This window comes from Haliotis rufescens, unplaced genomic scaffold (genome assembly GCF_023055435.1).
Source record: "Haliotis rufescens isolate VD_foot unplaced genomic scaffold, xgHalRufe1.0.p SCAF_2, whole genome shotgun sequence".
NCBI lineage: Eukaryota > Metazoa > Mollusca > Gastropoda > Lepetellida > Haliotidae > Haliotis > Haliotis rufescens.
The window spans coordinates 27,468,974-27,484,708 of record NW_025963890.1 but is presented as its reverse complement, the minus strand read 5'-3'; the positions used below and the strand labels follow the sequence as shown (position 1 = coordinate 27,484,708).

Genomic DNA, 15,735 nt, shown 5'->3' with positions numbered 1-15,735 from the left:
GTCGTTAACATACCTAGTTTGATCATTTATCTTGACACTTGCAAGCTATTTTTCAACAAGCCATCTCAGACCCATTTTGGAATTCATATTTATTACTCACCCGTGAAGAGATTCCTTCCCCCAAGTCCCGTTTTAAAAACATACAGCTCTGTTGCACATACAAAGCGTGTGCTTGTGTACTGCAGGAACAAGTTTCACATAACACATATTGAAAAGTCCCAACATCCCACAGCTTATTCAACGGCATTGCGTGTAGAGATGAGAGATCACTGAGAGGAGCTCATGCACACTTAATGACCCCAGCAACCCTGTCATTTGGCATTGTTTCACCGGTGGATCTTGCAACAAAATTCCACAAATTACGTCATAGGATATTGTGACGTGACTGTTAGCTTTGTGATGCAGGACCCCTTTCCATAAGGTAATCATAACGCAACAACAGTCCTAAGTCTATGAGTTATGATAACCTTAGTGTGACAATAGCTTTGTGGAAGAGACTCCTGAATGATCCTGTCAAACTCAAAAGGATTATGCTGTGGATTGCTTAGATGTCTGCCTATTCACAAATAACAGTGAAATTTAAAAAAAGTTATAAGCGTCAATTGATAAAAAACATACTACACTCACTCCCCTGTAATACCAACTTTATGACACTCGTAAATAGTTCTGGTATTACATAGGAGCTGGTTTAGTATTCTATAGATATTTAAATACTAAAACTTTCATCTTGAGAAAAGAACATCAGAATGCCAATGGATTAACTAACGTGTGTAGATCCAGACAGTAGATAATCATCACTGAGCAGTCATGGGTGCCATTCTACAAAGAACCCTTTGCGCTATGACTGTTTTAAGTTAATGTTCAGGGCCAACTTGCCCAAAGCGATCTTAACGCTACGATTATTGTAAGCCTATGTTAAAGTATGGGAATTACAATCACCTTAGCGCTAAGATCGCTTTGTGCAAGTGGGCCCTGGTATGGGAGTTACGATCACTTTAGTGCTAAGATCGCTTTGTACAAAGACACGCTGACTAGGACATGTAACAAGGATACATATCGATACTTTGGTCATGTATATATATACCCTGGTTGTGTGATTTGTTACTTGTTTGTGTTGGCATGGTGGGTACTAGTGGAAAAAACACCTTGACCCAAACACAACAAACAAAGCGGCCATAAAGAAATCATAATGGTCTTGTATTGTTTGTACAGCAAAATTTAATGTTATCATATGATTAGAATTTCAATGAAGGAGATCTAAGAAACAATGTGTAACTTACTTCTTGTTTATAATGATCTGGACATAGATTTGTGTTTATTTAGTAGTGAGTGAGTGAGTATGGTTTTACGCCGCTTTTAGCAATATTCCAGCAATATCACGGCGGGGGACACCAGAAATGTTATTTAGTAGTGAAACGAGATACATCAAAGGATTTATCCTAAGTTCATCAAGAATGTTATACCCCCATTCCACTAGGCGCTATAGAGCGCCATATAGAGCGCCAAAAGCGCTAACGGATCGCTAACTGATCTCAATGTTCGCCGCCGGTTGACTCCCCTGCACAAACATCCGTGGCGCTCCGCCCAGAGCGCCATCAGATCGCTAATTGATCGCCATCGGATCACCATAGAGAGCCACCGATCGCCACAAAAGCTTTAAAAAGTGTTCCACTCCACTAAACAGTAGTGCAAGTTAATAGTGAAAACATACATATTTTCATTTGTTGTGCCATCTTGACACTGCCAACTGTAAATCATCAGGGTGCCAGGTATTTGACCATCCTCTCTATTAAAAAGATGGCGTACGCGCCACAGATAACAGCACATGCAAGTATCGTCATACATATCGGATTGTGAGTAGGTATCGTGATAAGTATCAGATCTTACAGTTGGTGTATTGTCCAGCCCTATTAATTTATATGTATTTCATTGACATAAATCATTACCAGATCATGATGTGTGTGTGTCTTGGCTACCACACTATTGTTAAGGATCTGGTAGACAGATGGACGAGATGTCAGACATCTTCACCTATGTTTGGAGACCATACCTGACTACTGTCCATTTATTTGCGATAACTGATACAAGAAAACATGTCTCACAATTTAGATACCAATTCTGAAGCATATGAATACTGGATGCTCAATGCCACAGATTTTATGCTTTGTAGTCAAGTCTTTGAGTAAGACTAACGAAAAATAAATAATTTGCCCTTAACTTATTTGTTTAACCCCATCATTATCCACACACTTTTTTTCCAGAAAAGGTGTTGTCAATTAACTACTATCAGCTTTTTGAGGATACAGCCAGTTATTCTGCTACATTTGAGCAAGTTTCCCATAAGATCTGTGCATGTATTCCGCTGCCAACCGCTGGCAAACCCGATACTACCGGTATTTCTTTTGGCTGCATAGATATTGCATTCAGTTCCAATGCGAAAGCTATGCTACCAATACACCTTCATTTTAAACACATTTAGCACTTTTTATTTAAATAAAAAGGAGGGCCTGATAGTCCTGATATGAAATGTTATTGACTTATATGTTGATTAATGTCTCAAATGGGATCACACAAATAAATTCATCATTGTCTCATAAGCATTTTTCCTCTCTTATGACCATTTGTACTTCTTCTTCCATTGCCATTTTGACAGGCCTCTGTTTGTGTCACGGGTCCCTTTGGCTACCTATAATAGTACACTGAAGAGACTACACTGTCAGCTGATCTGGACAACACATTCATGCATAATGTACATGAATTGTTAGATGTGTGAGATTCATGACACGATAACACTGATAAAAATTAACTTTCAATTACAGCACAATTATCTAGATTCCTAAATTCAGCTGTATTCTAAAATGCCCAGTGGCCTCGTTGTCTGCACAGGTAGTACACGAATGTATCCGAGAAACATTTCTGTATGCTGAAATGTACCCTAGGCTGGCAATAAATTCAGAGCACTGTCAATTTTCACAGTGCACACACACCAGTTTCAGATTCACTGTCAGGCAAACTCCTGTCGTTTCCTGTCAGTGTTATGTTTACCTTACCCCCGACCCCGACAATCCCGAAATCAGCCCATTAAATTTTTCATGTTAGGGTACATTTCTATATTACGATCTTGGTACGGGTACCCATATGAAATGTACCTGGGGTACATTTCTGTGTTAGGCCTGACTGTGACGAAAATGTCTCCCCAACAGCCTACGATGAACCAAGTCGTTTGTCGCTATATACCCCATGTGTTCACTGGTATTTGTAAACTGTGAAGAATTGACAAGTTCTTATCCTATGATTCATGAGAATTTCAACTGGCTTATCTATTTAATAACAAAAAGACGAATTGGATAGGATAAACGTGTCCAAAAGACCAGTGAATGTTGGTGGATTTGTTTGTTGTATGTATTGTACACTGTTACGTTTTGTCACTCAGCGCTTAGTATCTGATACTGAATTGTCTAACGTACTTTCTGTGACGAATAACACATGAACTTTAGATAAATACGCAGAAGGATACACTTAAAACATTTTGACAGATCAATCGGCGAGCACGTCAAGACATGACTCTCAACACGTCAGCCATTTTGGAAAATAGTTCTTGAGTAAGAAGTGTCTGCACCTATTCATATAGGCCTAGTGTTTCACGTCACCTAGGAATTCATCGAACAATTTCTGCATTACAAGAGAAAACGGTATGGGGTGCTATGTATTTGATGGGTACATACCACAACGGTAGTCCGATGAGCAAAAAACATTCCGCGATTTGTATGTTAACCTTACCATGGTCATCCTTCGAGACCTAATCGCATGGATCTTGTCTTAGAACTGCAGGATTCATTGCAGTCGATTCAGCCAGCACTATCCGTAGTTTGGGAAGGAGTCATGGTCGCGCATCATTCGATAAGCATGTAAAAGCTCTAGAATAGCCGAAAGCAGTTGTGTTGTAATCCTATTTCTTGAAAGAGGTTCCCATTTTGATTATGACGTAGTGTGTTATGAACACGAACCTTTTGTTGTTGTAGATTTCCTTATTTGGAGGCTGGGTATCAATCTCACTGACTGGACCAATGATACGCTTTCTTTTCCCATACTGGGCGTGTACATGAGTTGCGAGTGCGAGGTGTGCGGCGATAAAGTCGCTGTTTGTCAACAATATTTACGGGTTATGTACACATTACTGGATTTTTATTTCTTAATGAAAGGATGAATATGGTACTACACAAATGTCCGTAATGTTTTAAGTAATATGAAATACTTCTTGCAGGTATCGAATGTACAAAATATGGGGATTTAACCACGCCCACTAATATATTTCGACAGTTTTTACTTAGGAGCTGTCAACACGACGTGTCGACTTGGGGCACATGCACACATCCGCGCACACACGTACATGACACGTCTTGTTAGTAATATCGTTAAAGTAGTTTGTTTTCTTATATTTTAATCGTTATGTATACAAGCCACAAACGCGTATGATGAAACAATCTCCAATGCAATGACATGCCACTGGCTGTATAGGCGTTTTGTTCATGGATCTGTTTGGCATTGACATTTTGTCCGAATTCGTTTGTTTGGTTTAATCGCGTATCTCCTTATGGCAATATATGCACAACCGCTGCAAGGAGATTTTTGAGGGGGAAAAAAGATTGAGAGCTAGGGGACTGTTACGCAGGACATCATACTTTTACATTTTGTGAAAATATATTCAATTTTCTATTTGTTTTCATATGTGTTTTTAGCGTCAGATTTCTGTTACATTTTCTTCTTATAGATGTTGGATGTGGTACATTCCAAAACTTGCCGAGTGTCGTTAGAAATACACAATAGTTTCGTTGAGGATCATGGAAATATGTACAGTCAATTACAGCCATAAAATTATGTTAGTCTGGAAGCTTGTGGCAAAGCAAATTACCACTATACGATACTTGGCACCCAGAGGTTTATTAATTTTACATTTAACCTTTTATGATGTATCAGGAGTAAGTGATTGCATGCTATTTGAAGCTCTGATGGCATGTACCGCGTTGTAACGGACCAAACCCGTGATATACGATGTTCTGAGCCAACTCGGATAAAGCTTCAAACAACCATTTAAACCTCATTTTAGTGAGTGTCTGCGACACATATTGAGTATCTTCCGCCCGTAAATCCCCACAAAGTATAAAAATATATAAATGTACAAAATAGTGTAAACAGGTTTAAGTCATCAGGACTGATGAAGGCTTCAGAAGTAGGATGACTTGCACCATAACGGGACTCAGGTTTGCTCAGTGAATATCAAATAAAACATGTATTTTGAAAAATGAGAAAAATGTCAAATCAAGGAAATATCTTTCAGTTACTTCAACTATGACCTCCAAAAGTCTAGGAATCGGAAACACCAGTATGATGCAACACGTAATACACCGGAGCCGGATTTGCTTTTGTCAATTTCGTTTCAGAAACAATAAGACCCAGAGAACTGAAACGTTTCGATTTGTATGATTTCGATTTGTTCGAATTTACAATTTTTCTTCGTCTTTTTTCCTGCACCACGTCGGGCTTTTCTTGGACGTTATCTGGCATGCCGTAAAACTGAACTAATACTGTTCATTGCTGCGTTGAACCAGACTGCGTTGAACAAACAATATCTTAACCCAGAAGAAATCTGTATGTAAAAGAACTTAGCGTGAATCCAACAAACAACCAGCAAATGGAATACAATAAACAAATGTATTACCAAATTAACTAGGTTTACAAATCAATACAACTTATTGCACAGCAATTGCAATGGCAGTATACACAACAGAGCGGTAGTACAATATTCAGGGACAGTATGTTATATGATGGCATTGGTCAGTATTAAATGCAAAAATACAGTTTTGATAGCAAAAGTCAGTGACAATGATATATATTCACCCAGCGGCGACTCCGGTCAAGCTTCCGAGATGGGCTAGTCAGGGATTCAGGAGTGAAGACTGATCATCACACGAAAGCTGTTCTTGATCGAATGAAATGTGAGAGAGATACGTAAACACGCCCTGGTCTCCTTGTGCCCTTATTACATCCTAACTAGCAACAAGAAATGTCTACACAGTGCCCTCACCAGCCTTTGGCACACATTTCAACAACATGGAACAACGCGTGATCGACCACGCGTCACCACACCTGCACAGGACATGTTCATCACAGTATGCCGTTTACGGAACATGTTTGCTACAGCAACCTCTACCACATCTGCAGTGCCTGGACTCCGGGGACCTCGGATCAAACCGTCAGGAATCGCCTGCGTGGCGCTGACCAAATATACGTCCAAATAGACCAGCGCGGGGACCCATCCTTACACAACAGAATCATCAACTACGCAGACAGTGGTGTTTAAACCATCTCAGCTGTCCATGGCAGAGATGGAGAACGGTCGTTTTCAGTGATGGGTCACGGTTTCTGCTCAGACGTCCTGACGGAAGATCACACGTTTACCGACGCCGTCATGAATGGCATGTTCCGAACTGCGTGCAGGAAGTGGACATATTTGGTAGTGGAATTGTTATGGTATGGGCGGACATCTCCTACAGTGGGAGAACTGATCTCATCCAGGTGCAAGGCAATCTTACAGCGCGACGTTACTGTGATGAAATCATCAGACCTCACGTCATTCCATTCATGAACCGTCAAAACGTCATTTACCAGCATGACAATGCTCGACCCGATACCGTTTGATTAACCATTAGTTTCCTGGTCAAGAATAATATCCAAGTTCTTCCTTGGCCATCAAGATCACCAGATGACCATTTAAGAACCCAATTGACCATTTATGGTACGAACTAAACTGACGGCCAAAAGAAACGTTACCAACGATATTTCTAGGATAAAATATGACCAACACAATTTGAAGCAGCAATAACAATTGTATTGTAGAAATTCATCATTCAGAACAGTAAAATGCGAATTTACTAATTCAACAACAAAGTCCTTGAACTCCAACAGGGACATTTCTTGACAAGGGGTCATTCGTCAAGTATTCGACCAACAACATTGGTTACAACTTTAAGGTGACGATGGCCCAGACCGTTCAATACGGGATATGACCTCCATGAGCGGCAATGCATCTTCGAATGCGGCATCGAACTGAGTAGACAAGCGTCCTCACATCGACTGCAGGTATCCGATTCCATTCCTCACTGAGGGCAACGATCAACGCTTGTCTCGTGAAGGGAGGATGTTGACGTTTCCGAAGACGACGCCCCAGCTGGTCCCAGAGATGTTCTATGGGTGACAGATCTGGTGATCGATCTGGCCACGGCAGGACAGTCACGTTGTTGGCGTTGAGGAAGTCTCTAGTAATACGGGCTTTATGGGGTGTGGCGATATCTTGTTGGAACACCGTCCGTTGTTGACGCTGGATGAAAGAAAGAATCACTGGCCGTAAGATATTGTCAATGTAGCGTTGTGCTGTCAGATTGCCTTCAATGATGACAAGTTCCGTCTTCTCGTCCCCGCAAATGCCGCCCCAGACCATCACACTTCCGCCCCCGTAAGGTTCCACCTCCTGAACACAACAAGGAACCGTATGTTCACCACGTCGTCGATAAACTCGCGTCCGCCCATGAGGTTTGAAGAGTTGGAACCTGCTCTCGTCACTAAACAGCACTCGCCGCCATTCCCTTTGTTGCCATCGCTGAGTTTGCCTGCACCACGTCAATCTGGCACGTCGATGTTGACGGGTCAAAGTCATGCCCTTGAAAGGGCGATAAGCCCGGAGACCATAATGTCGTAGTCGTCTTGTCACTGTTGGTCTGCTGACCGATGTCCTAAGCTGTTGGCAGCTGATGACGTCACAGTAAGAATTCTGTTTCCCCGTAAAAAGCGGTCATCCTGCGGGGTCGTGACCTTTGGTCTGCCACTCCGTGGTCTGTCTGCGGTTCTGCTAGTCTGTCGGAGACGTGCGACCAGCCTGGTAATGGTCATCTTGGAGCAGTTCATGTCAATGGCAACCTCTCTCTGTGTCGCTCCCATCTGCAGCATACCTATGGCTCTCTCCCTCTGGACAGCGGTCAGTTTTGGCATGTTCGTTGGTGTTAATCATCGCAACCAAAGATAGGGAATAGATCCGTGCGTAATTTATACCCGGAAATTGCACGATATTTTGGGAAAGAATGTTTTAAAAAATTGCTGAAAAACACCTATATCTCCCAAAATCCGCAAAGCACGTGCAAAGAACGACAGAGAACATGAAGGCTGTATTCGTGAGATGTGTTCTTTACTGTTTTTGAACAGGTTGGCATCTTTGCTTCAAAGTGGCAAATCAGTTAATGTTGGTAACGTTTCTTTTGGCCCTCAGTTTAGATCGACGTGTGCGACGACGCCATCCACAGCCGCAGACCTTACCGGCTTTGTTTTTGGCTTTTGAGGGGATGATCATCAGAACATTCCAAGATTGATATGGTGGTCATAACCATTACTGACATTCTTTGGCCATGACCTTTCTTCATGTGTCATTTGTTGTACAGGCCCTAATCCCCTTTGTGATTTCAACATGTGTGACAGTGCTTTATTCCTAATTGTCATGTCACCCCAATGTGTGCACCTATAAATATATGAAAAGACATCATCAATACGTTTCTTTTTTTGAGTAGTATCTATTGAATTTCATCGCAACCTGGTGGATATTTGTACTGCTTGAACTCAACTCATTTCTTGCGTGAAATCTACTGAACAAGTCATCTCTTGGAAATCAGCATGACATCTCCCCATTGTAGGGCTGACAAGTTGTAGAAATTTGAAGAGAAATGCTGAACTAATTTTTTTCCTCCAACAAAATTTATTTAAAAAAACAGGACTTTAGCTATAATGAAGTTGTACTTCTGTTGCAGTTGGTTTGAAATATTTCCCCAACAGTTAGAATGACTATAATAGTATTAAGAATGACTTTCTCTCCACCCCAAACTTTACTTACATCCCGTACTCTTCGCTTTCCGTGTCTGCCAAAATAGTTGTTCACCGATGACAGTGCTATTTACAACCCATTTAGGGAATTGCCATTTATTACAGGAGCTCAGGAGTTGGGGTGGGGGTGAGTGTTCCTCTGATTGTGATGTGGTCATGTCATCTTCCAAGACATTCTGCTGATGGACACGTACCTTGGGTACCCATGTCTCAAAATCCTCATGTGTGGTCTGAGAGAGTGTAGGGTATAGGTCTGTCCTCTGTTTTTTTAAGTTGCCATTTCGTCCGAGATGACCTGTTGATTATCAGGGTCAATATTGACTTGGTACCAGGTCGACCGTGGTCCTTGATAGGCTCAAAAAAGGGTTTTTAACCTGTTTGCATGAGTGCGTGATGGTATCTGCTTTAATGTTTCTCTTTTGCACAGCTGATACACTGTCATTGGAACACTTTCTGCAAATGAGGTATATGCCTCTGTACTTTGTAATTTATGTGATCTTTTCTTCACAGTGACTGGATTTGTTATCCAGACGAGGTCACCTTCATCACAACTGTTCTCTTTAGCCTTCAAGTCATAACGTTATTTCATTTTCTCCTGGACATCTTTCTGGACACTGTTTTTGCAACTCTCAGGTTATCCGACACCCGTGCAACATGTTCACGTCCATTCTTACCCAAAGAATTCCTTGGTGAAATTGCAGTGTCAAAGGAAATGTGCATTTCCTTGCCAAAGAGTAAATTAAATGGAGAGAACCTTGTAGATTGTACCCGTGGTGTCATACGGAATGCCATCATTATCTCTGGGATCAAACTATGCCAGTTTGAATGATCTGTCTCACAATATTTGCGAAAGGATTGTAGAATGGTACCATATATTTGTGCGTTCATCGGATGATAGCTACTCGTAAGATGGCCAGTGACCTGCAAGATTTCACATTAACCACTAACAAGGTAAGATGTGAAGTTACGCCCTGGGTCAGAGGCAATGGACTTTGGAGCACCATAAGGGCAAAATATCTCCTGATATATAACACGTGCCACTTCTGAGGCATTTGAGAGGAACCAACCAACGACTGTAGGAATCAATGACGAGAAGACTGTATTTGTATCCATCGGGTGTCTCCATTAACGGTCCAAGGAAGTCAATGTGATATCGTTCAAACGTCTCAGTTATGGGCAGTGGATGCAGGGGTGCTTCGTTAGGATGCCGTGAAACTTTGGAGACTTTGCATTTCTGACATGACTTGATGTAATCATGAACATTCTGATACATCCCAGGCCAATAGTCTTTTAGTCTAAGAACACCATACACTCTGTCGGCGGTTTAGATTTGCTGATCGTAAGCGATCAAAAACAGCTTGTAAAATACTAGCAACTGGTAAGCTATTATTCTTACCAAACTTCACTCTGTCTAAATAGCGGCACTAAAGTTCACAATAACAACTTTATCGTCAGTTTAATCAGTAAATGAGATTAGTTGTGGTAGCTAGAATAGGTATAAATACGGACGGCGGGCAGACACAAATCATTCTGTCTAATAAACTAATTGTTTATTCTTGTGTTGTGTGGGTTGGTCGTATAGTGGATGTGGTTGAGGTGGATACCCTGTGGATCTCGGCTGGAGGATCCCTCTGTATTGATATCAGATACAATAATCATTAGATCGTTCAGCAACTCGGCAGAGTCTTCAATTATGGTGGCCGATGTGGTTGTGTTGGGTGGCTCGGTGTCTGGACTGAGTCATCAGGGTCTTGCTTCTTGTGTTGGGGTTGGTATGTAGCCACTTATTAAAACGAGAGTTTGGGAATCTGTTCGCTTAGCAGAGGTACCACTGTACGCGACCAACCACACAACAACACAAGACCTGCGTGAAAAAGCAGTCAGTTTATTTTACAGCCACAGTATGGTTTGTGACTGTCTGTCTATAAAACCCCAAGAGTAAGAAATCCGTCGCACATTCACAGTACACATGGCACGGAGTCAGTTCACACACAGAGTAAATCGTTGGAAGTCCTTGTACAACACGTTGTTGTTAGGCGTTTTGGTTTGGATAGTAGCCCCATACAGTCGCTGTGGACTTGAAACAGCAGGGATCAACCATGTTCTGGACGTCCACGAGTAACGTCACGTCGGCAAGATAATGTTATCCGTCTGGTTCACCTGCGAAATCGGTTTCCAACTGCAAATTTGACAGCCCGCAGCATGCCTTGCTTACGTCCGCTTAGTGCATGGACTGTGAGTAATGATAATGTCAGGTTTACGTCCAATTTTGCTGCCACGTCATCGATCTACACGCCTGGTATGGATAACATCTGAGGTTCAGATTACAGGACTGGTGGCTGGTCCTCTTCACAGGTTTCATCTTGACAGCAGATTGACGTCAGATGGAACGTTACGTTGACGCGTGTGTTGTTCAAAGTTCTGCATTCGGTGTAGGGAGTGTTATAGTGTGTGCACATCATAGTGTCCCCATAGTGGGCATTACAGCTTTCATTGGACAACGGAACATCGCTACACTGGCATGATGTTTCGCCAGATGTATCGCCAATCGAAGATGTGGGATGAAATTAAACGTCGTTTACGCCGTCTTCCCAACCAGCCCGTTACGTTGGTCCAGCTGCGGCAGGCCTTGTTTCAGATTAGTGGCCCGCTTTATAAAGCGATCTTAGCGCTACGAGTGTCGTAAGCCTAAGTTAAAGTATGGGAGTTACGATCGCTTTGTGGGACGACGACTTGGAATGGCGTCACACAAGTGTTCCTCAACCAACATGTGAGGTCAGTGAGGCGCCGTTGTGAAGCTTGTGTCACTACTAATGGTGGTCATATCCGATACTGACTTGGGAACTAACAAGTGGCCCCGCTCAACTTTCAATCTGACGTGTTGTCACTGCCATGATGAATTCATGTTTTATGGACATCAGTATATCGTTCTGTTGCAAACTCGCTCTTTGTTTCTCATTTCCCATGAAAGTCAGTGACACGTTGGAACCTTTCTGCGCCGGTATATATTGTTTTGACATTTTATAGATCTTTTAAAAAGGCGAGAAATATCGATGACTTTGTCATCGTCTTTGTACCTCAATGTTGTGTAAGAATTGTGTGAATTGATCAATACATGCACGTACAGCTGCTACAATACCGCATACACAGCTTCATTTGATTAGAAGCTTGATATTTAACTGATGCTGAACAAACAAGGGAACTTTTTCAATCCTTAAAGTAATTATTTCACCAGAACATCAATGGTAAGAGTAGTTTAGATCATAACACTAGTATGGTGGACTGACACTTATCATTATTAATGTTTAAATTTTCATTGGGCACAATGACATTTGTGAATGAAACTTGAATGGACCAGACAATGACATACGTACAATCGGTTGTGTTATTTATCTTGAATTACCTTAAATTACACATAACAAACTCCCATAAAGTATTATTTACATGATTTACCGATCAGAGCTACTTCTTGCTCCTTTAGCAGGTGACTATGAAGAGGGAACAAGAAGTAGCTCTGAATTAAAGAAGTTGGTATCCATACAAGTGCATGTATTCACGTTCTCTCAAGTTCTAAATGTATTCTTGACATGGATTCGTTTAACCAAATTGGCTGTATTTAGGCGGGATAAAAAGAAGAAAAGTACCCCAGATCGTTAAACAATTTTTTGTTAGGGATTTATGGGACCAAATTGGTATTTTCTTGTGTATAGTGAGTACACAATAAAATATGCGCACCCCCAATCTTGCCATTTTGTGTATTGTGCGCAGTCAAAAACAACACCGTATCACTTACGGAAACTTTCAACAAAAGTTGTACCAGAGAATGCGAGGTGCGAATTATATTCAAGTGCTCATGCAAGAGTTGCCTCCCTTCCATTGAGAAATCGATCTCTATTTTAGTGTTGTCGGCGAATTATTAAAAGAAATAAAAATTCTAATCACAATTGTTTCCATCCATCAGCTAAAGAACATGTCAGTGGATCCGTAATACAAGGAAAAGAATGTGTCTGGCCTAAAGTAGCCGGAGAACGTCAAATGTAGAGATTTTACGTGCGCCTAAGGTTGTGATTGTCTCGATAATTTTAAATAGGGTAAGACATTAACATTTGTAAAACAACATTTACAAACCCTTATGTCAAATGTAATCCAGAACTTAACTGTTTAAGAACACATGCACACAGCATACGACAACATTTGTTCGCGGTCAATTTCCTGATGGCATCTTATGTAGCAGTTGGGCGTCTTAAAACCGTCACACCCCTTTCGGATACATTTGAGAAGACCGATGTTGCTTACAATTATTATGTCAGTTGAACATCCTGTCCGACCTGAATTCTTACTAATCTGTCACAAGAATTTCGGATTCTACTTTAGAAGTCTATATCTAATCACTAGCGAGAACATTTCTATTAGCAAATATGGCGGTGTCTTGCGCTGCATGAATGCGTTTATAAGTTCTTTCTATAGTGAATGCCGCTTGACACTTCGCGTAACATGATACAGGACAAGCGCTGATTTGTTATCTGTAGTTTATCGTCACTGAATAAAATGTTTTGTTTTCTCAGTCATTAAACCCAATGTTGCTTAAGGTTTGCTCCATGCTTTATCGTGTGACATCTGGTGATCCTGACCTAAAAACACTCAAGCAAAAGTCGGAGCAGATCAGGATTCATACTGGAGACCATGCATGTTTCATCAAGTCCAATCAGAAATACTCAGCATGTGTTGGACCTATTGTTTATGCAGGGGGAGACTGTTTACCTGAAATGAAGTCCCTGACACCTGTTTTAAGTTCATGTTTGGGAAAACTGATCCCTCTAACTTTCTGTTCATTTTGTAATACCTATTATCCTGAATGATTTTTAATATTTTAATTCATATATGCCATATAAACGGCTAAACGTTATCCGTGGCTTATCATTGATGCCCAAACAAATGTCCCTGGTAACCTAATAACTTGATAAAAACTTCAACATGCAATGGACATATTTTGTTCTAGTTATAAGTCCATGATACACAAGGCAACGGAAGTTTTCGTTTGTGTTGATCCTCGAATAACTCGAAGCATTTAATTAGGTCCCTTCAACTCCAAAGCAGGGACCAATGTATTTTCACCGACTCCAGAAATACCCTGCCGTTAATTTCTGTGTGGTAGTCCCTGTTGTCCTTGGTCTTCGCTCGAAAGACGAGGTCACAGCCTGGAAGAAAACCCTGACTAGCACAGCCAACATGGAAAACGATGTCTTTCACCTTTTCCCATTGGTTACTTTCTCCCAGACTACTTACGTATACACTCGCCACTGGGTACCCACTGACTGCTGGCTGCGTGAGAGGCATTCACCATCGTCTCATCTAAGAAACCAGGGCCTAGAAACGATCGTAGCCCTAAAATCTAGGCCCAGGCTCATATCTATACTTAAAGTTTCTGCTTGATGGTTCGAAGATAATGATTTCGGAGACGAAGGATGTCAGAACGTTCACATGACACATTGGTATCTGTATCCAAATGTATGCAAAAGTTGCCTTAGCTTGTATTTTATAACAATTAAATCATGTTCAGTTTCAAGGTATTTCTTCAAGAGTCTTAGTGACATGTACTTTTTTCTGAACGCAGTTGCACGTCTGACTTGATTTCTTTCTGAAAACTGTCTAATTTATCAATCCTACGCGGTTTTGATATGTTCCCCACGGGCTTCGCCTGATTGCTAGAGCTTGTTATGAGACATACCAAGAGCTTGAGAAGCTTGTTTCAAGTATATAATTATGGCATAAAATAGTTTTCCTCTTTCTGCTTCACATTGAAAGAATTCACACTGCTGAAAAAACAACGACATCAACAACGACGTATACTATGTAGCACTTGCACAACGTGTTTAAGCTGCTCCCCCTACATGGGGATGTCTACTTCTTGCCTAAATGTCTTTCTCTCAAATTGTACATTGATATTATCAGTGAAGAAATCCAGCATTTCACATATTGTTTTCTCGGTGAACTTCAGAAGACATTTGCGTTCATTTTTCACATATTGTCCTGAACCTACATATATGGTCACTATGTTTTGAAACAAATGCCCCATGGATCAAGGAATAAGGTTTTTTCTTAAGTTTGTCATATGATAGTTGAAACATAAAATATTTTGACAGAATTGGTTCTTTTCTCTGATTATAAAAAGTAAAGCAAATCGTTTGAGTTTTTGATAATCCACATGGTATTAATTCCACTTGTCTCAAATACTTCTTGTGAATATGAGGAAAGTCCTTCCATTATTTTATTAAGGATTATGGTTAATCTTCGATACAGGGATTAAGTAGTGCAAGCAGCAACCATTGTAGAGATCCTTTGGCTCATCTCTAGAAGTGTACTTACAAAGTCTACGCATTTTGTAACATGTCTCTATCATTTATTATACTTCGATATGAAATTAGCCTTATTATTATTCTATTGCACAATGTGATTATATAATGTTCATGTATACCTAGAAGAAAATACCAATAAAAAACTTGTGAAAAAAAAGACAAATAATTATCTTCGGTCGTATGTACACAGTTGAATGGTTCTAGGCAAGGGGAAAAAACTATGACAAAACATAATGTTAACCATTTCTGTTACCATTCTTGTTGTTCAAAATACACCTTCCTTGAAGAGACACTTCGGTATCCATTCGTTTGAGACAATGATCAGAGGTACTTCATACAATTCCTAAATAACGTCCCGGTGACTTGACAGTACCTATTGCGGTTCCAATAATGAAGAGAAATGAACATTGAAGGAAGCTGGAGGCACTTCTTAAACTATGCTAAAACATATTGC

General features: G+C 40.8%; 1 protein-coding gene across 4 annotated transcripts in view; it reads right to left on the bottom strand.

Annotated features, from left to right (window-relative positions):
* The window catches only part of LOC124110926 (nuclear factor 1 X-type-like), a 334,632-nt gene that overhangs the window by 219,192 nt on the left and 99,705 nt on the right, over positions 1-15,735 (bottom strand). The window contains exon 1 of one of the 4 annotated variants that reach the window (XM_046470408.2): positions 3,781-4,014. The exons of the other annotated variants lie outside the window; for them this stretch is intronic. Coding sequence (XP_046326364.1) covers positions 3,781-3,789 — 9 coding nt within the window. The 5' untranslated portion in view covers positions 3,790-4,014. Of the gene's footprint in view, positions 1-3,780; positions 4,015-15,735 lie in introns of those variants that run through there. 4 annotated transcript variants of the gene reach the window in all.